General features: G+C 38.8%; 1 protein-coding gene across 10 annotated transcripts in view; it reads right to left on the reverse strand.

The window, feature by feature from the left end:
- tnrc6b.S (trinucleotide repeat containing 6B S homeolog) overlaps positions 1 to 22,807 on the reverse strand; it is a 92,468-nt gene that overhangs the window by 40,570 nt on the left and 29,091 nt on the right. For 6 of the 10 annotated variants that reach the window (XM_041561627.1, XM_041561626.1, XM_041561623.1 and 3 more), the window contains exons 1-2: positions 6,371 to 6,492; positions 2,192 to 2,279 (exon numbers count right to left, since the gene is read on the reverse strand). In XM_041561627.1, coding sequence (XP_041417561.1) covers positions 2,192 to 2,279; positions 6,371 to 6,477 — 195 coding nt within the window. In that variant the 5' untranslated portion in view covers positions 6,478 to 6,492. Of the gene's footprint in view, positions 1 to 2,191; positions 2,280 to 6,370; positions 6,493 to 22,807 lie in introns of those variants that run through there. The other 4 variants (XM_018261197.2, XM_018261201.2, XM_018261198.2 and 1 more) reach the window with 1 other exon arrangement.

A 22,807-nucleotide genomic window follows, 5' to 3' on the forward strand; every position in this document is an offset into this window, starting at 1 on the left:
ATTAAATATTCTGCATCATTAATGAAATAATCAAGTTTATATTCCCTATCCCTCTCTCACTTTCTCTTTATTCTGTCTTCTTGCAGGAGTAGGGTTTCAGATATTCATTGACGGTTAGATCCAATATATCTTATAAGGGGGCTCCTTTTGCCTAGATGTATTAGAGCTCACTCTATTAAAATCACAATGTGTCTCTCTACATGCAGGATTTGTGCAAAAGGCAGTTATTTTGTTAGATTTTGTTCGTAATGGGATCAGTTATTTAATGAGTTCTAATACATCTGCTAGGAAAGGAAGCCTCCACTATAAGTTATAGCCTCCACTATAAGTTATATTGGATCTAACTGTCAATGATTATTTGACACCCACCTGTTGCATGAAGACAGAATGAAGAGAAACAAATACTTAGGGGTAGTGAAGATAAATTGATTATTTCAGAAATAATGCAGCATATTTAATTGATTATATTTAAAAAGTTTATTATTTTAGTATGACAAAGCTTCTATTAAATATTCTATTCACGATAGTTCTCCTTTAATGTTGCACTTACATAGAGCTTTGAATAACCTCTGTACTAGGGACAAAATGCAAGCAACAATCATCGGAGGAACGCATCTTCCTTTCCCTAACTGGGGATGGATGTTCAAGCCAATATTTATTTCCTTCAGATTACAAAGTAGAACCAACAATAATAGGACTAGATCCAGTGGCCATTGTCTTGGGTTGATAGGGTAGTGACAACGCCAACAGGCTAATTAACCTTTAATTATTAGCTAAATGGCCCAAAGTCAATATGATGTTGCCAAAATGGCATTTCATAGTTAAACTGGGGATACTGTACATTAAAAATTTGTTTGTTTAGACATGCTAGGTAATACATGCTCTTCATTTTAATGAACAGCAGCCCCACTATTCTGTCAGCTATATGCTCCTGCCATTAATAAACCTGTCTGCATAATCAGGACACTCCTAGCTGAATTTTCGGGAAACATTTCTGTTTTTCCACATGATCTGGTAACCTTACATTATAAGAAAGCAAAATAAAAGGTATGCAGAGTATGGGAAAACACTCCTGAATGCTTCCTATGTTGTAAGTGCAGAGTGCTGGATAGGCAGTTCTAGTAAACCAGCTGAATAGATGTCCAGTGCAGGCACTATTTCTCTGACCTGCGTGGGGGTTGGAAAAGTTGCTGGGCTTGGAACTCCCTGTCTATAATCCCATGCAAACCTCCCTAACATGTCATTCATTGTGTTGTCAGATTGGTAATGACCTTTTACTAGCAAAAGGCCTTCAATGAAGTGAAGCCTCTTCGTTTTCCGAAGACGCCCAAAGTTTCATCGTGAGGCAATTACAGGCGACTTTGGAAAACAAAATGTTCCATGTGCCTGCCCCCAGGTGATTTACATTTTAGCTGGCGGAAGGCAAGGGAAGGCAGAACGCCGCAAAAAAGAGGAGATTTGATTTGTTGACAGCTGACAGTTTTGAGGAAAGTTTTAAAGCAACAATACAATATTAAGGAAGTTCTCCTACTAAATCTGCCCACAGACTCAGACAAAATTCTACGAAATAATGTGTTGGCCTGGGCAGGTTGGAAATTGTAATCGGCCGATGCAAAAGACTGGCCAGAGCATTAGGAGATGAGAAAGTGAAGAAGACTCTACTCTACTGCACTTGCTAACCTGGACTAGGCCCACACAGAAGAAGGTGGAGGAGGCAGAAGATGACCATAATGTGGTTCTCAAACAGAAGTAACCAACAAGTGGATCATGGACTGGGGTCTACAGAGGCCTGTAGGACAAGGACTTTTAAACCCGTCCAACTGACAGAAGACAGCAAGCCCCTGTCTAACATTTTTGCGCTGAGGTACCTCCATTATTCTCTGCCTGAGGGCAGCAGCTGTGAAAATGCACAGTCCGTCATTAGCCTTAAAGGGAGAATAAACCCCCCTTTTCACTTGAACTCATGTAGTTTGGTTTATGCAAAAAAAAAAAAAAAAAGGGACCGTAAACACTATCAGAACCTTTCCTTTTATTTGATTAGGCCTATTACATTTCAATGTAACACTCATTTAACTGAGCATTATGAAAGAAAAGGCAGTGCGGAGTAACTTTCCAATATTCATGTTTAGCATAGGCGCATAAACCCCATTTAAGAAATAATCGAAGTCAACGACAAGGAAGAGGAACCTACCTTCTGAGCAGCTTCTTTCTTTTTTTTATCCTCTTTCTTCCTTTTCTTGTCTTCCATTAACTGTTCTTCCCTTTCTTGCTCCTTCTCTCTAGGGTGACAGAAAAGTACTAGCTTAATATTTAGGTACCAAGAAAAACATTTTGCATGGTCGACAATTCCTAGACTTTACTTCCAGCTGCGTTCATTTATCTTTTTTTTTTATAGGCTTCCTATTTATTTTATAGAGCAGTGAAGTTTTCAGTCTGCACAGAATATAAAACCACTCAAACCTGTCTGGAGAAATGTGTCTAATAAAAGGATAATCAGCAGCAAAGCACTGCGTTTCTTCTGGTCTGATTCCACCTAACCTTTATGTAATTCCCACATTGAGTACCGTGGACAGGAACAGACTTCTAGGAGCAAAAATAAATTGTGGGACTTAAACCTGCTGGAACTAAGTGAAATTTTCTAAACATTATTACTTTGTATTATTTCCCATCACTTAAAGTAAGTAAACATTTTAACAAAGTTCCCCCCTTCTTTCAAGAGAACATATTTTATAATTATTGTATTGAGCCCCTCAGTCTACACATATACATTAGATTGATAAATAAGCTGTTCTTAAAGGGGTTGTTCACTTTTGAGTTAGCTTTTAGTATGCTGTAGAGAGTGATATTCTGAGACAAATTGCTTTTGGTTTTCATTTTTTTTTTTATTATTTGTGGTTTTTGAGTTATTTAGCTTTTTATTCGGCAGCTCTCCAGTTTGCAATTTCAGCAATCTAGTTGCAAGTTAACCTAGCAACCATGCACTGATTTGAATGAGAGACTGGAATATGAACAGGAGAGGCCTGAATAGAAAGATGATTAATAAAAAGTAGCAATAACAATACATTTGTAGCCTTACAGAGCATTTGTTTTTCAGATGGGGTCAGTGAACCCCATTTGAAAGCTGGGAAGAGTCAGAAGAAGGCAAATAAAAAAAATTATAAAAAGAAAAAATGAAGACCAATTGAAAAGTTGCTTAGAATTGGCCATTCTATAACATACTAAAATGTAACTTAAAGGTGAACCACCACTTTAAGACGCTAACTAGTAATGATGAACTAGCTATGAAACACAATGGCTATTCAATTCTTCATCAGCTGGAATACAGCAATACTGACAAGGATGGCTGAGGCTCACTGAGCACTGTGAATAAAGAGAAAGCTGTCAGGAATTCTAACCCCACATTATGGTCTTGACTGCTACTGTTGCAAACTAAACCACAGGTCAGTCCCTTGGTCAGATCGTGCGAAACACATACACAGGTTTCATAGCATAAAAGAAAGGAAAAAAAAAACTCTCCAGTTGACTTACAGGAGAACTAAAGCTTAAAGGGCATGTAACGGAAAAAAAATTAAATCCCATTTTTACTTTCTTTAATGAAAAAGAAACCTATATCCAATATACTTTAATTAAAAAATGTGTACTGTTTTTATAAGAAACCTGACTGTATGCAGTGAAATTCTCCCTTCATTTACTGCTGTGGATAGGAATGGTCAGACGGTCCCTAACTGCTCTGCAGGGAAACAATAATACTTATGAACAGCAGGGGGAGCCCCACACCTTACTTCCCAGCCATGCAGAACTCAAGCAGCTTTGTTTATGATGATCCCTAAGCAGCCCAGACCACACTGAGCATGTGCACAGTCTTAGTCTTGCAAAGATGTTTAACAAAGTTACAAGATGGTGACCCCCTGTAGCCAACTTTGAAAGCATAAATTATTTGTTTGATTAGGCTTGTGGTGCAGTAAGTTCATGTTTATATTTAGTATATTGTATCAGCCTAAGGCAACCACAGCCCTTTAGCAGGGAAGATCTGTGCCTCTGAAGATGTCTCTGTAGCTCTCCATCTTCTTTTCTGCTGATTAAATGCACATGCTCTGTGCTGCTGTCACTTACTGAGTTTAGGGACCGACTCAAAATATACAGTATGCCTAAAATATAAATGTTACAATATAAGGCTGATTAGTAATTAATACATATAATTACTACATGGCAGCACAGAAACCAGTGCAATTAGCTTATATTATAGACAAACCTAATTTTCTGCAGGATAATTTGCGACAACCCCTAAGCTTAGCTTCTCAACAGCTGCTCAGAGTGTTGCAGACACTTTCCAAGATGGTAACCCCCTGTGACAAGTTTGATGTTCTGAATCATTGTTGCTATTGAGAAGCTGAAATTTTACGCTGGTGCAATCAATTCAGTATATAAAATATGGTATTTTTACCCATTCATTTTTAGGGTTTAGTTCTCCTTTAAGCGGTTTGTTTATCCCTTTCTGTCCTCTCTGACTCTTGAAACAATGCAGCAGATGTCATATAATTTAATGAGTTGCTTGTGTAAAACTGATTAAGCAGCTCAGCAGGATTTACATTTTTTAATTATGTAAACCCAGCTTTTTTTGGTAAAGGACCCCTTTACTCTTTCCGTTCCCCTACTCAGACCTTCATTAGGATTCCTGTTGAATCACTGTGCTAATAAATCCTTCTGTATGGTTACGTTCTGCAAGTATATTCTTTTATTTCTTCTGAATCATGCCTATTATTTTGTCTAACCTTGAACCAGGCTGTGCCCAGATACCGAAGTGCATTCCACAAACTGGAATATTAGAGAGATAAATGCTGTACAATATTTCTTATTTGCACACTAACCCTTTTTCAGTTCAGTTGGTTTCAGATAGTTCAGCAGAAATAAAGACTTTTCAATCACCTTCTATTTGTGACCGTTTTTTTTTAATGTTGAATTTTCTTGTGTTTTTCTGAATAAGCTGTAAGAGCTGGGGTCATCAACACGCTAATTGATCTAAATCGATACATTATTTGATACATTTCTTATTTTTATCCCTGCTGAGCAGAATCCCTTAGTTTCAATAAAGGCAGCTGTTATAATTGATACAATAGTTGCTAACATTCCAAAGATACTGCTGAGATATGCATCAACTAATGCAGCAAATCGTAACAACTCAAAACCTGCACCTGGATTAATGAGCTACCAGACTGAAATACCAGACACAGGAAAATTACATTTGAATTTTGTAGAAAAACATAAAAAAAGAAATTGAAAGCGATTGAAAAAAAAGTATCTCTGTTGAACAATCTCTAAACAGCTGAAGTAAAAAAATTGTTGGAAGGCGAACCACCCCTTTAAAGGGGCGGTTCACCTTTAAGTTAACTTTTGGTATCTTATAGAATGGTTAATTATAAGAAACTTTTCAATTGGTCTTCTTGGTTTATTTTTTATAGCATCTGAATTATTTGCCTACTTCTTCTGACTCTTTACGGCTTTTAAATACTGACCCCATCTAAAAAACAAATATTCTGTAAGGCTACCAATGTATTGTAATGGATTTATTAAGACTTTATTAAGAAATAACTTATCGAAACTCTGCTTGCGCTCCTCTTCAGGCGACAGGGCGACGATCCATCGTGCAGCGCTCAATTTCTCCTCCCTGGCTCTCACCTATAAGGAAGCCAGTGAGGAGAAAAGGAGCGCTGATTGCCTTTTCTGAAGAGGAGCGCAAGCAGAATTTTTTAATATTTAATTTTTTAATATTTAATTTTGAAATCTGACATGGGGCTAGACATATTGTCAGTTTCCCAGCTGCACCCAGTCATGTGACTTGTGCTCTGATAAACTTCAGTCACTCTCTACTGCTGCACTGCAAGTTGGAGTGATATATATCGCTCCCCTCCCTCCAACTACGCCCCCACCACCAGCAGCCCATCAGTAGAACAATGGGAATGTAACCAGATAACAGCTCCCACGGAGTCTCCAGTTACAATGAGTAGGAGAAACAATAGCCTGCCTGAAAGCAGTTCCATCCTGAAGTGCTGCTCTTTCTGAAAGCACATGACCAGGCAAAATGACTTGAGATGGCTGCCTACACACCAATATTACAACAAAAATATTACAACAACAAAAAAAAATACACTTGGGTTAGGAATGAAATTTTACATAATAGACTGGATTATTTGCAGTGTAAACAGTGTACCTTAGAAATAAAAACTAAACCATAAAAATCATGACAAAATCCCTTTAAAGCAAAATTTAACACCCCCAACGAATAACTAACCCTGCCCCCTATATAGCACCCCCTCTCTGCTCCCCCCACACAGGTGATAACACCTGTAAATGCCCCATATCCTGTAATTACCCCTCTGGTGCTTCAGTAGTCTTCAGATCTTCTTCCCTTCGGCAATTTTCGCGACTTTCAGCGCATGTGCAGTTATCACGAAGCAGAAGACTGCTCCAACTGAGCATGTGCCGATACGGCACTTACTTTCTGAAGAACACTAAAGCGCCAGAAGATGGCGCCCGTTTTATTAGTTGGGGGTTGAATCCTCTTTTGAGTTCAAATATAGCAGAAAAGCCCCAACAACCTACAACAGGCCTAAAAGAGTTAAAGTAAAAACATTGCATTCTGAAGATTAGCAAGCCCTTAAGTTGTGTCAGGACACTTGTAGATGAGTGGGCTAGAAGCCAATTTATGTTATCTGTCCATGTGCAGATCAAGCTGTATGGAACATATCTTACAGAGATAGTGAGGAGACCATTTCATGCAGAATCATTTGGAACCCTGATAAAGTGACATTAGCCTTTAGCTGGCCATACATTTTGTTAGGCACTTTGGCTGGCCATCTGGGCATGTCTGCCACGTCACCTTGAAATCCTGTTGGAGGTGTTGAAGGTAGCAACATATGTGGCTGCTAATAAGTGTCAGCATATAGGCAACTTTAGGACTGATTGATGTGTCTCCTGTGGCTGATTACAAGATCACCCCGATATTAGGCAAGGGGTGACTACAGTTAATACTTTTGTACTGACCAGATAAGCAGAAAACAAATGCCATAATGTTTTCATATACAATGGAATACACTACCAAACAGAGTAGATGCGGAGTAAAGTGGCTGAAAAAAGTGGTTGGCGTCACCTCGGATAGAAACAAAACAAAAGAAAAAACCGAGAACATTTTTTATGCATGTAGCTGCAGTTTTCAACAACTGAAGAGATATGATCGATGTTCAGTTCATTCCAACGGCATTACAAACATACTAACAGAAAGCACAACTACATACACACTTACAAGGCTTCAGGGAGAGAATGTATCTTGCAGAGAGCTATTAGATGTCCCTCTTTTCTCACATAAAAGCCAAGGCAACCTTTTATAAGTTATGGCGATCTCTTCTAGAACTTTTAATATTTGCATACTTCTCTAAAAGCCTATATATACAGTTAGGTCCATAAATCTTTGGACATGGACAAGTTTTTTCTAATTTTGGTTCTGTACATTACCACAATGAATTTTAAATCAAACAACTCAGATGCAGTTGAACTGCAGACTTTCAGCTTTAATTCAGTGGGTTGAACAAAAAGATTGCATAAACATGAGGAATGAAAGCCTTTTTTTAACACAATCACTTAATTTCAGGGGCTCAAAAGTAATTGGACAAAATAAAAAAACTGAAAATAAAACGTTAATTTGTAATACTTGGTTGAAAACCCTTTGCTGGCAATGACAGCCTGAAGTCTTGAACTCATGGACATCACCAGATTCTGGGTTTCCTCCTTTTTAATGCTCTGCCAGGCCTTTACTGCAGCGGCTTTCACTTCAGTCTTCAACAAGTGAAATGCATGATCAATTGGGTTTAGATCAGGTGACTGACTTGGCCATACAAGAATATTCCACTTCTTTGCTTTAATAAACTCCTGGGTTGCTTTGACTGTAGGTTTTGGGTCATTATCGATCTGTATTATGAAACGCCTCCCAATCAATATGACTGCATTTAGCTGGATTTGAGCAGACAGTATCTCTGAACACCTCAGAATTCATTCAGCTGCTTTTGTCCTGTGTCACATCATGGATAAACACTAGTGTCCCAGTGCCACTGGCAGCTACACACCCCCAAGCCATCACACTGCCTCCGTCATGTTTTATAGAGATGTGGTATGCTTTGGATCATGAGCTGTTCCACGCCTTCTCCATACTTTTTTCTTGCCATCATTCTGGTAGAGGTTGATCTTGGTTTCATCTGTCCAAAGAATGTTTTTCCAGAACTGTGCTGGCTTTTTTAGATGTTTTTTTTTAGCAAAGTCCAATCTAGCCTTTCTATTGTTGAGGCTTATGAATGGCTTGCACCTTGCAGTGCACCCTCTGTATTTACTTTCATGCAGTCTTTCTCCTGGAGAGTGTTGTTCACTTGTTTGGCTGTTGTGAAGGGGTTTCTCTTCACCATGTAAATGATTCTGCGATCATCCAGCACTGTTGTCTTCCGTGGAAGTCCAGGTCTTTTTGTGTTGCCGAGTCATCAGTGCTTTCTTTCTTTCTCAGGATGTTCCAAACTGTAGATTTTGCTCCTCCTAATATTGCAGCAATTTCTCGGTTTTTGCAGCTTAAAGCTGGCCATAGACGCAAAGATCCGATCGTACGAATCGTGGATTCGTACGATTTTCGGACCGTGTGTGGAGAGTCCCGTCATTTTTCGTCCGTCAGAGATCGGTCGATCGGACAGGTTAGAAAATTTCTGTTGCCTGCCGATAATATCTCTGCGTGTTTTGCCGATCGTACGATTTTCAGTGGGAGACTGTCACTAGTGTTGTCAGACATAAGTATCGTACGATTGCTGTCAGGGGCAGAACATTGGGTGATCTGTTCTTATTTGATCGGAATGGTAAAGACTTTGATCTGAATGGTTAGTGGAGGGTCGGGAGATGGGAAAGTCCGATCGTACGTTGATTCGTACGATCGGATCTTTGCGTCTATGGCCAGCTTAAGGATGGCTTGTTTCACCTGCATGGAGAGCTCCTTTGATCACATGTTGTCCACATACAAGCCCCCCCCCCTCAAATCAACTCCAGGGCTTTTATCTGCTTCATTGATAATGAAACAACAAAGGAATTGCCCACACCTGCCCATGAAATAGCCTTTGAGTCAAGTGTCCAATTACTTTTGAGCCCCTGGAATGAATTGATTGTATTAAAAAAAGGCTTTAGTTCTTCACATTTTTATGCAATCTTTTTGTTCAATCCACTGAATTAAAGCTGAAAGTTTGCTGTTCAACTGCATCTGAGGTGTTTCATTTAAAATTCATTGTGGTAATGTACAGAACCAAAATTAGAAAAAAGTTGTCTCTGTCCAAATATACACACACATATATGAATCACAATAACAGACGCATTCCTCAATGTGTCGGTCTCCTCCTGGGATTTTTCTCAAGACATGAGAAGACATGATATGTAAAATATATGGATCTCCATCTAGTACACTGTAGCTTCCAGTTTTCTGGCTCTTGGCTTCTCAGGTTGCCGACTACCCACTACATTCTCCTCTCCCACAGAGACCTACAAGAAGTAAAGCTGGGCACACATGTAGCGACAAGAACATCCAATATTGTAACAGGATTATAAATTCCTGTGTGCAAAACAGTTAAAGCAACATTTGCAAACATAACTTAAACAGACAACATGGACAGGAATTAGGTCCCACTGGACATCATGTATGAAATCAATCAGTTGGCCTTCCAAAGTCACCTGTTTGAGCATCAGATAGGCTGTGTGATCAAATGCACCAAAAAAAAAAAAAAAAAAAAAAAACTAAACTAAAAAACAGCACACATGGGCCCACTTTAGTCAGGGGAGTCAACCCAGTGGCAAGTGTATGAATGTGTATTGTGGGGAAATATGGCCCCAACCAAAAGGCTCCTGTTGAAAACATGCATGTCCAGCAGCCAATAACTTGATCCAAAATCATTTAGGTACCAGACGTGAAACACATCTTACCATAAATTGCAGAGGAAAAAAGAGGACCAGGCCAAAAGTGTGTGGAGGTGGAGGGGCTAAAAATAAGCTGGATTTGCAACCGTTAAAACATATCTCTTGAACAAACATTACAATTGCAAAAATGAATTCTTAAGCAGAGACTGGTGTTTTTTTTTTTTTAAGAAGCAGCTCTCAGAACGGGCAGAGGGAAATTCAGCTCAAAACAAACCAGTTAATAACTACATATCTATAATTCATAGGTAAGGATATATCATAAGAATGCGACCTTAAAAGGGTTGCTCACCTTTCAAATACTTTTTTCAGTTCAGTTGTTTTCAGATTGTTCACCATAAACAAAGACTTTTTCCAATTGCTTTCCATCTTTTATTTTTACTGCTTTCCCACAATTTAAGTTTAAAGTTTAATGTTTGTGTCTCAGTCTGGCAGCTTAGTGACCCAGGAACATTTTGAACGGACACAATTTGCTAAATTTAGTTGATACATTTCTCAGCAGTATCTCTGGAATATAAGCAACAATTGTATCAATTCTAACAGCTGCCTTTAGGGTTGGGTCAGACGGGCAGATTCGGGGGGAATTAAGTCGCCTGGCGACTAAACGCTTATTCTGGGGGCGACAATCTCCCCCAACTGCCTTCTGTCTGCTTGAATGAAGAATCGCCTGTGCTAATGCATAAGCGGAGCTTCGATTTCCATAATCGCCTGAAATCCCGCGATTCTTCATTCAAGCAGGCGGAAGGCAATTTGGGAAGATTGTCGCCCCGCAGAAGAGTCGATTAGTCGCCAGGCAACTAAATCTCCCCGTATCTGCCCCAACCCTTAGTGCAACTCAGGAATTCTGCTCAGCAGGGACAAAGCTAACAAATGTATCTGTATCTACTAAATGTATCAATTTAGAACAGTAACAGAGTCGGCAACCATTTATTTATTTATCTGAAACCAACTGAACTAAAAAAAAAAGTGTTTGAAGGGTCTGGCCACAAGAGCAGATTCCGGGGGAGTTGAGTTGCCCAAGCGACAAATCTCCTCTTCTTCAGGGCGACAATCTCCACAAATTGTCTTCCCCTGCCCTCCGCCGGCTAAAATGAAAATCGCCTGGGGAAGGCATACTCTACAATTCGTTTTCCGAAATCCCCCGAAGTTTCCTCAGTGCCGCGCGTGCCATCCCACTGGCAATTTCTCATTATAACCGGCCGGAAGGTAAGGGAAGGCAGATTGTGGATATTGTCGCCCAGAAGAAGAGGTGATTAGTCGCCGGGCGACTAAATCTCCCTGAATCTCCCGGTGCCCTCACCCCTAAGCGAATGTGTGCAATAAAGGTGTGCTTGAAATATAAAAACAAAAATACTAATTGCCTGGGATTGGTTAAAATCAAGCCCCCTTGTTGTACTGGTGCTACTGGAATCTATTGAAGGATGCAGCAATTGAAGCACGGGAAGGAAGTGGGGAAAGGTCCCAAACCCACCTTCAAAGTGCTTGGTAGGCTGCAAACATAACATTCAAATCAAAAAAGCACATTCTGAGCAAACATTTCTGTGTTTTGGTTTCCGTAGCAATGTTTTATTGTGTGTACGCCTGCCAATGCTGGAGGAGGGAGGAAGGAGAAGTCATACTGTAACACTAACCAATCCTGATGGGAGCAGACAGGCAAGGATGTAGGGGGCAGGCTACTGGCACAGAGATGAGTCTGTCTGCACATGTACTGTAGTAGCAAGATCACATAAATGCAAGAAGAAAGCCAACCCTTGCCTAATTTCTTCCACGTGTATTAATAGTCAGTAGCATACATCTGTACTGCAGTTTGCTTCAAAACGTTGAGTTAAACAGCCAGGGTCAGTTTTTTCCAACAGGATCCCTATTCAACCCATGCATTTTTAGCCTGACAAGGTGCCCAAGTGTTTGTGTTTCTGGGGGCAGGGGTGAGCAGTGGGCACCAGCGTTGCACTGGGAATGCAGAGTGAGTGCATCTAGGTCAAACACACCAGTCATTTCAAAGCTCACAGTACGAGAAAAAAAAAGTGGAGCAGCCATAAAGCAGGAATGGGCGACCTGAAAGCATACATACGCTACTTAACTATCTCTACCTGCCCTTAGATAAAGGTGGCCATACACGAGCAGAAAAAGCTGCCAATATCGGTCCTTTAGTCCAAATCAGCAATTTATCTGCCCGTGTATGGGGGCTTCAGATGGGTCTTCCAGATCGATATCTGGCCACGATATCGTTGAGGAAGGTTTAATTTTTCCACGACTCGTCGGAAACCATTGCTCCTCGTTGTAATCTTGGGTCGAATGTTCGGATTACCCCGATATAGCCCTGCCGTTGGTGGGCATATTGCCCATCTTAAGTGTTGTAGTTCAACAAAATATGTTTGTCCATAGTATAAAACTGGTTTAAGTGTATTTGCACATATACAGGGAGTCCTCGCTTTACATACACCCAATTTACATACTGCTACAGTAACATACTACGGTTTGTTTGTCTTTTATTAGCATTTAGCTTTAATAAACCACCTGCCCAAATCCCTTATAGTGTGTGTGGTTTACTGCAGAGTACAGAAAGGTAAAAATCAATACTATGTTAAGACAGGCATTTGTCTTGTTGCATTTAATAAGTAAATGTATATGTTACAACTTACAAATTAAACTTAAGCGCAAACCTACAGACCCTATCTCGTACGTAACCAGGGGACTGCCTGTAATGAGAATATGGTTACATTTCAAAAAACTTGTGATCAAGCCTTCAACTCCTGCAGGAACTTGGGACTTCAACAACAGCCCATGGCAGAATTTGAAGCATGCTCTTATAATAATATACAGTGGACTTCAGGCTTCATAACTACCAGAACCCTCCTCTGGCAACCAACAGAAAGCTGCTAGCCAAAAATCCTTGCTTTCTTTCAGAATGCTCAACCTGGTACAAGCCTTATCAAACTGATGAACTGTATGCTGGGGTTTCTCATGCACAGAAATGGCTAAACTCCACTGGCAATTTTTTATTAGATTTTGTCAGATCTTGCCATGAAACACCATGCACCAGCATGAGATTTGTAGGATCCCCCTATAGCTAGAATGTAAAGCCAGCTCAGCTAAAGTTGGATGGTGTCGTTTGTTCAGACATCTTCATTTGACATATAAAAGGACAAGGAAAGTCTAAAATAGAATAAGGCTAGAAATGCTGTATTTTGTATACTAAATATAAACATGAACTTACTGCACCACAAGCCTAATCATACAAATGATTTATGCTTTCAACGTTGGCCACAGGGGGCTGTCATCTTGTAACTTTGTTTAACATCTTTCCTGACCCTGCACATGCTCAGTGCAGTCTGGGCTGCTTAGGGATCGTCATAAACAAAGCTGCTTGAGTTCTGCATGGCTGGGAAGTAAGACGGGGGGCTCCCCCTGCTGTTCATAAGTATGATTGTTTCCCTGCTCAGCAGTTAGGGACCATCTGACAATTCCTATCCACAGCAGTTAATGAACTGCATACAGTCAGGTTTCTTTTAAAAACAGTACACATTTTTTAATTAAAGTATATTGGAGATAGGTTTCTTTTTCATTAAAAAAAGTAAAAATGGGATTTTATTTTTTTGCCTTTCCTTGTCCTTTAAAATCTTTCACTGGTAAAAAAAAAAAAAAAGTCATTGAGAAACCATTAGATTTTATCTTGTCTGATGAAGACACAGTATGCAGAGTTTGCATCCAAAGGTCATGCCGATATGGATGGAAATGTTTCCATGCAGTTTACACATCAGATTTCAAGTCCCATGATATTTTGACAAATGCGACTAAATTCAACTTATAGAATGCGATCTGTCGATCTGAAACCTTCTTACAAAATCTCCCAAAGAGTTTAGCCCTAAGTGTAAGGGCAAACCTGGGGATTCGGGGAGATTTAGTCGCCTGGCGACTAATCTCCTCGTCTTTGCGGCAACTAATCTCCCTAAGCCTTCCCTCTGTCTTGCACCAGCTGTAATGAAAAGTGGCCAGCGGCATGGCAACGCTTCGTATTCCTCGTGAGGCAACTTCGGGCGACTTTGGAAAACGAAGTGACATGGGGCTAGACTATATTGTCAATTTCCCAGCTGCCCCAAGTCATGTGACTTGTGCTCTGATAAACTTCAATCACTCTTTACTGCTGTACTGCAAGTTGGAGTGATATCACCCCCTCCCTTTCCCCCCCCAGCAGCCAAACAAAAGAACAATGGGAAGGTAACCAGATAACAGCTCCCTAACACAAGATAACAGCTGCCTGGTAGATCTAAGAACAACACTCAATAGTAAAAACCCATGTCCCACTGAGACACATTCAGTTACATTAAGAAGGAAAAACAGCAGCCTGCCAGAAAGCATTTCTCTCCTAAAGTGCAGGTACAAGTCACATGACTGGGGGCAGCTGGGAAATTGACAAAATGTCTAGCCCCATGTCAAATTTTATAATTGAATATAAAAAAATCAGTTTGCTCTTTTGAGAAATGGATTTCAATGCAGAATTCTGCTGGAGTAGCACTATTAACTGATGGGTTTTGAAAAAAACATGTTTTCTGATGACAGGATCCCTTTAAGTAGCCCGAGCAGCAGAAATGAGATACCTACAGGAACATTGTGCCCTGTCACCCAAACTAATAAGGTCAGCTGACATTATGTTGGCAGCAGTCACTAAGCACTATGTTCAATCATACAAAAGTGCTAAAGAAACATTTACAGAGTTGTGACAAATATTCTGTCAAAGTGGGGTGGAAAGTACAAATCCAGATATGTCGGGTGTGGGGGGGGCAGTAGAAGCCTGCTCCTAATCTGCCCTATTTTTCCCAGGGTACACTTCCCCCAAAGCACATTAGTCATTCAATGACGAAAGTACAAGAAGTGGGCACCCTTGTCTGCAGGGTCAGGTACAGATCTATATTTTCACTCCAGGCAGAGAATATTTCTTAAAGGAAAACTATACACTCTGAACAAAGTAGGTCTCTATAAAAAGATCTTCCATAATACAGCTCATGTGTAAAACCCTGCTTCATGTAAAAAAAACCATTTTCATAATAATTTTTTTAGTAGTATGTGCCATTGGGTAATCCTAAACAGAAAATTGCCATTTAAAAAAAATAAGGGCACCCCCTAGGATAGTAGGATTCATTGTGCAAACAAACAAACCAACCATACATGTCAGTTCACATGAGCCAATTAAAAGACAAGTCTTTTGCTTCCACGCTTCCTGTTACAGTTAGAGCTGCAGTATTTTTGGTCAGGTGATCTCTGAGGCAGCACACAGACCATCACGAAATGGTGGATCAAACAGATGTAAAAGGGTAATATTTACACACACATATATATATATATATATATATATATATATATATATATATATATATATATCTCTATATAAATATATATATATATATATATATATATATATATTTATATAGATAGATAGATAGATAGATAGATAGATAGATAGATAGATAGATAGATAGATAGATAGATAGATAGATATATTCCAGTTTGGTAAGATTATTAAATATGCCACTTTATGATATAAAATATCTGTTGTTTAAGTATTCATTTTGGGGGTAAAGCTTTCCTTTAAGTAAGTTAAAACCTTACAAATCTTGGCCTTAAGCATATTTCATACTCATGACAGGAAAAGCAAAGCATGGACATGAAGTCACTAGAGTCCTAATCAGTAATGCGTTTATGCTTAAATTCCTATCAGTATGAGTAGAAACTGCAGAACACCTTTAAATGGAAACACCTCTCATGCCATATGATTCAGAGGCCTATACTGGTTCATGTTTAATTCTGTTGCAGGCACATGGATAATTATAAAGGAGAACATTTCTCATGCATCTGGGTGAATGACTCCATTATCATATTGGTGTGGCACCCTACAACTGATGAACAAGCTGAGGCTCACTAAGAAAAACTATTCTCTCAGCGACAACCTAGGTAACTTATTTTGCACCCAAAAATGCATTTCAGCTAAAGAAAACCCTGACACAGACTTGACAATCTATAAACATGAAGGTACCTGCCATATAAAATTTATATCCAGTGACGTAAAACGCATTTTAATAAATAATCACACAATATTTCTCAGCTCTTCTTGTTTTCTGTATACAGGTGTTTCAAAGCGAAGCTGAATGTTGCCCCAAACATTTGGGAGAAATGGTAGCGGGTTTATGTTCTAAACATTTTCTTCAACGCAAACACTGATCAAGAGGGAAGTTTTTTTTACTTCAAGAACAATTTTAGTGTTATGGGGCTTATTCTAATGCTGTGAGAGCTGAGCAATAGGGAGGACTGTGCATACAGATGGCTTACTGTATTTGTTTAACCATGAAGTGTACAAGACACCATGCGTTTAGAACATGAACAAGAAAGTACACAGAATAGCAGGCAGTTGTGTAACTAGATTTCACTGGGCCCCTCAGCAAATTATTTTTCAGGCCCCCAAAAATGTCTATAGGTTTATTGAAATGGTATATGAATTAGGGCCTCATGGGGCCCCTTTACCTCCTGGGCCCCCCTGCAGCCGCAGGGTCTGCTTCCTCTGTAGTTACACCCATGAAAGCAGGGTACCAATAGCACCCCTACCACAAATTGTTTAAGTTTAACAACAAACCCATAAAGAGAAACCATACAAATTGAGGTTTCTCCAACTCTTGATTCAGACACGCAGAGTTAATAAATAATGACTTTTTCCAATTACTTTGGTGTAAACTGTTCAAAATGGATACATTTAGTTGATACATTTCTTATATTTGTTCCTGCTGAGCAGAATCTCTGGGTTTCATTACAGGCAGCTGTTAGAATTGATACAATAGTTACTAATACTCCAGAAATGCTGCTGAGAAATGTATCAACTAAATGTTGCAAAATTGTAACAGTTTAGAGTCTGCACCTGAATTACTGAGCTGAGACTGAAACACCAGAGTCATGAACATTCAACTTTAAACTGAATATAAAAAAATGGAAAATAATTGAAAAAAAGTCTGATCTGAAAACAACTGAACTGAAAAAAAGTGTTTGGAAGGCGAACAACCTCTTTAAAGGGGACCCGTCAGCCAAATATTCAAAATCCTATTTCATCACATTAGTCATGCAAAACTATATAAATTATACTTAAACTATATAAATTATTTGGATCTGGTTTCCTTCAGTCTGGGAATTCATAATTATAACAAGCAGGCAGTAGCCATTTTGTGGACATTGTTATTAAGACAAGCCTTGCATCATCTCAGAATCTTGTTTGTGCACCAGAATGGGGAATCTGATGTCCATCCCAATGCCCTGGCTACACAATTAAACGATGAAGAGAATGGGGGAATATATGGAGAGCAGTGACCTCTAGGAAGTGCTGAATGGAAAGTGATTGAAATGCCTAAGCATAGAGGAGGGGCAGACAATATTTGATTGACAGCCGAGATTTTTAAATGAGCTTACAACAGCTATGAATGCTTTAAGAAAAATAGAAATTTTATTTCATGTATAATTTGAAAAGGACTTTTATTATAAAGATGTTTTTGTCTGGGTGAGAAGTCCACTTTAAGGGCCGTTATATGAATTTGGTATCTTACACTGATTATATATTACACAAATATGGTTATAATCTCATTACATGCAAAAGGGGGTGGCATAGATCTCCATGGTGTGAAATAAATTCACCAGTACGGTGGCTGGCCAACAGGCTGCCACAACAAGTCATCTAAAAGCCTGTTCGGAGATATCCTAAATTTTAGCCAGTTCAGGTATTCCCCTGAAGTAAGTTCTATTCAGAGTACAAGGGTCCTGCCATAGCTATGATGAATCTATGGCACATGACTGCACAGCATATATATATTCAGTACCGTACTTAAACTATTTGTAGGTGAGCACCACAACACGATGATGGTGCTTAATCAACATGAGAGCAGAACAAAGTGTATTCAGCTGACTGTACAACATTTATTACAGAATATTTCATGTAAGTGCTTGCTGAACATGTGCTTCTGAAATGTCACACCTACTCTGTCAGTTGTTTAGAGTTGTTAGTACAGTAATATTTCCAGCTTTTACATCATAGTAATCCGGCACACTTTACTTGATAGCACCCAGAGCTATAGCATTTAAGTGATAAAATCACCAGCAACCCTATCAATGTTAATGTGTGGTTAGCAGTATCTACGGAGAATTACTGTGAAGTCCCCTGTACAGAAAAACCTTGTTTTGGGCACACTGGGACAAGACTTCATGACCTAGAAATGCTTGAGAAACTTTAATTGGAACAATTATTATAATATAAACACTGCTTTTTTTTTTTGCAATACACAAAGTGAGGGCTATGTCCTCCCTTAACCCTTGCAACTCAACCTGTCTTTAATAAATGTGTGAGAGAGAAGGGTACTGTAAGGGCCCTCTGCATCATGAGCATTCAGATCCTGACGGCGACGGTGATCAAGGGTCCTAAAAACTTTGTTGGGAGACAATTTCATGGACAGACTTGTCACAGTCAAAAGGGAGGTTGGAATTTAAAGGTTATATGGTTGCCACTTACCATAACAACCATTTAGTGGTTTGAATGAAAAATGAGGACACCTGAATAGAAAGGTAATGAAATATAAAAAATGATTATGTTCTAGGTTCAAAATGAATCTGCTTTGGTTTGTGAGAATGGCAAACAGCTCAAAACCACACAAAATTCAAAACTGGAAAATGTCTACATCACAGTAAAGGTGTGTCACGTTATCACCGTAATATTGCATAGCTTTAAAGGGGTTGTTCAACTTTGAGATAACTTTTAATATGATATAGAGAGTGCTATCCAGAGACACTTTGCAATTGGTTTTTATTTTTGATTATTTGTGATTTTTGAGTTATTTAGCTTTTTATTCAGCAGCTCTCCAGTTTGCAATTTCAGGAATCTGATTTCTAGGATACAAATTACCCTATAGCAACCATGCACTGATTTGAATAAGAGACTGGAATATGAATAGGAGAGGCCTGAATATAAAGAGGAGTCATAAAAAGTAGCAATAACAATAAATGTGTAGCCTTACAGAGCGTTTGCTTTATAGAAGGGGTCAGTGACATTCATTTGAAAGCTTAAAAGAGTCATAAAAAAGGCCAATAACTATAAAAAATAAATAATGAAAACCAATTGAAAAGTTGCTTAGAATTGGCCATTCTATAACATACTAAAAGTTTCCTTAAAGGTGAACCAACCCAATTATATACATTGAGTCTTCACCAAAGGTCAATAAGTAGTCCTTCTGTTTTCCGAAACGTTGAATAAAGAACCTTTTGTTTTTCAACTATTGAGAAAGACCTGTGAGTGCAGTTATTGGTCCGCTTCTTGGTGTAACTTTCTCTTAAGGCAGATACATGCTGCAATTCGGGGAGTTTAGTCACCTGGCGACAAATCTCCTCTTCTTCAGGGCGACTAATCTCCCAGTACTGCCTGCCCGCCGGCTAGAATGAAAATCTCCGGCAGGATGGCACTCAGATCCCTTTGTTTTCCAAAGTCGCCCAAAGTTGCCTCAAGAGGAAACTTCAGGTAGCTTTGGAAAATTAATCGCTCCGAGCGCTCCATCTAGCTGGCAGGAAGGCAGTTCGGGGGGATTTGTCACCGGGCGACTAATCTGCTCGAATTGCAGCGTGCATCTCTGCCCTTAAAGGTGAACTAAACCCTAAAAATTAATATAGCTAAAAATGCTATATTTTCTTTACTGAACTTATTGCACCAGGCTTAAGTTTCAGCTTCTCAATAGAAGCAATGATCCAGGACTTCAAACTTGTCACAGGGGGTCACCATCTTGGAAAGTGTCACATGCTCAGTGGGCTATGAGCAGCTGTTGAGAAGCTAAGGGTCGTCGCAAATTATCAAGCAGAAAATGAGGTTGGTCTGAAATATAAACTGATGCTACATGGCTGATTATTAAATGCTGATGATAGTTGCACTGGTTTCTGTGCTGCCATGTAGTAATTAACTGTATTAATTACTGTTGTGTTTTTTATAGATATATCCAAGTATCCGTAGTGTATGAAAAATGTACCTTTGAAGGAGTCATAAAAACTCAGGATGCCTTCTACCTAAGGATTAATTACAATCGGTCATATATATATATATATATATATATATATATATATATATATATATATATATATATATATATATATATATATATATATATATATATATATATATATAAGGCTGATTAGTAATTGTAGTAATATATATATATATATATATATATATATATATATATATATATATATATATATATATATATATATATATATATATATATATATTACTACAATTACTAATCAGCCTTATATTGTGTTGTGACATTTCTATTCTATCGGTACTGTATATTGTGAGTGGGTCCCTAAGCTCATTATGTGACAGTAGCTCAGAGCATGAGCAGTGAATCAGCAGAAAAGAAGATGGGGAGCTACTGGGGCATCTTTGGAGACATAGATCTTTACTGCTAAAGAGCTTTGGTTGCCTTGGGCTGGTACAGAAGCCCAAAACATAATGTACAACATTTAGTTAGGCTTTAGTTCTCATTTAACCTATAACTTGTAACTTTATCTCTAATTGGCACCCTGCACATTCTTTTCTTCTTAGTTTAGTCTGTAGGTTTCCTCCCATCTACCCAACACAGTCTGCAGGATATCCTCAATGGAGGACCTAAAAGAATTAGTCATCCTACTGACCTTTAAGGCAAGCAATGCTTAAATCCCAACTGCCACAGCCCTAATGCTTGGATTTCTGTAGTGTCCCATGTATAATTTTATATATTTAGTTCCAAGAAGGCAATGCAAGCCCATTACCAATCCACCTTCATTACAACCCATCACATGCATTTGCCCTTTACATAAAATCTGACCAATTTCTAGATTTACGGCATAAACAGTGTAGAAACTAGTGGACGTAGTTTGCCGTCAGAGCAAAATGTTTCAAATCTACAATTTTTAATCTTTTTCTATACTGACTTGGTACTTATTTTTTGCAACACAATCAATATATATAATAGGAACCAACAGACATTATAAAGATTTGCCAAAAGGTGAAGATGACCGCTCATTTATCAACACAGGCCATACTTGCATCTGGGCCGTAACCACAGCAAGCAATCAACATGTTTCTTTCTAGATGCGATCTATAAAATGCTAATCACTGATTGGTTGCTACTGATTGCCTGCTGGTCCTGGGTTTCTGCCAAGGTGCAGATGTGTCCAGTGGTAATAAGTGAGCCCTAATTATTATATACATGGCCCCATTGCACACTCAGGCTGAAAAAGAAAACATAATTCTCCAAAAGCCAATGGGATTTGGAAAATGATTATAGAGAATTGTGTAAGATAAGTTTCTTCACCTTTTATTAACATGGCCCTAAGCATGAATGGATGAGAAAAGCTTCATTAACTTAGGAAACTCACTTCTGTAAAAAAATGTAGTCATTTGACTTTCATTTGGCATTACTCAAGGGTTCCCTACCAACTGTAAAGAGTGCTTTAGAGCACCTATGTAACTATTCACTGCCCCCCCCCCTTGTTGTGACCTAAGAACACAGTGCTAAACCAATACAAAAAGTAACAATTCATCTGTCATCTAGTAGGGTCAACAGAAAAGTATTTTTGTCTAGGCACTTACTGGAACCTCAATGGCAGCCCCCATGGCTACACAGACGTTTATTAACATAAACTAACAAAAACTATTTTATGTATATGTCACCATGGAAGCTTTTTAGCTCCGTGTATTTCCCCCTGTGATTGCTTCCCATGGCTCCCAGTTATCTAAATAAAAACACCAGGCATTGCAGGTACGAGTGTATTTTTGCCTGAAAACATCAGAGCATTGTCAAGACACAAATCTCTGTCGTTTTCGCATTTAAATAACTGAAAGCAACTGAAAACGATTATGGGTGCTTTTTACTTGGCTGAAATATGCCAGGCTAAGCCCTGTGTGGCATTAGCCTTTAAGCCCTCACGTATTAGCTGCACAGAAAAAATATTTAAACGCAAACAATATATACGGTTGTGAAGCAACTGGCCATTAAACGTACATTGCAGTATATTAACTTTAGAACTGCAGTCATGAGAATAGGCATGAAACTAGCACTACAGCATGTATTCCCTGCTTGTTAAATTAACTGCATTCATAAACTGCTTTTCACAGTCACGTGTGTATAGGAAGAAAATAGGTGCAACCTCTGCGTATATTAAAGGGGTGGTTCACCTTTAAGTTAACTTTACGTATGTTATAGAATGGACAATTGTAAGCAACTTTTCAATTGGTCTTCATTGTTTTATAGTTTAATTAATTGCCTTCTTCGTCTGATTTCACTGACCAATGCTCTGTAAAGCTATAAATGTATTAATATTGCTAATTTTTATTACTCAACTTTCTATTCAGGCCCTCTCCTATTCCTTTCTCTTATTCAAATCAGTGCATAGTTGCTAGGGCAATTTGGACCCTAGCAACCAGATTGCTGCAATTGCAAACTAAAGAGCTGCAGAATAAAAAGTAACTCAAAAACCACAAATAATAAAAAATGAAAAACAATTGCTCTCTACATCATACTAAAAGTTAACTCAAAGGTGAACAACCCATTTAAAGCTTGACAAGCCTATGTTTTTCAGCCAACTTTGAGAACTACAAAAGTAAGGATTCTGGGAAATGTAGTTCAAACAAGTTGAGGCCATGATGACATTCCTATAGTAGATCACTAAGCTCAGAAAAAAAGCTTAGTATAAAATTTATACTGTATGATCAAACTCACCTATAACTTCAGCACAAGGGCATAAAACATACGAGTAAATGTATTGAGGACTT

Source organism: Xenopus laevis, chromosome 4S, assembly GCF_017654675.1.
Source record: "Xenopus laevis strain J_2021 chromosome 4S, Xenopus_laevis_v10.1, whole genome shotgun sequence".
NCBI classification, from domain to species: domain Eukaryota; kingdom Metazoa; phylum Chordata; class Amphibia; order Anura; family Pipidae; genus Xenopus; species Xenopus laevis.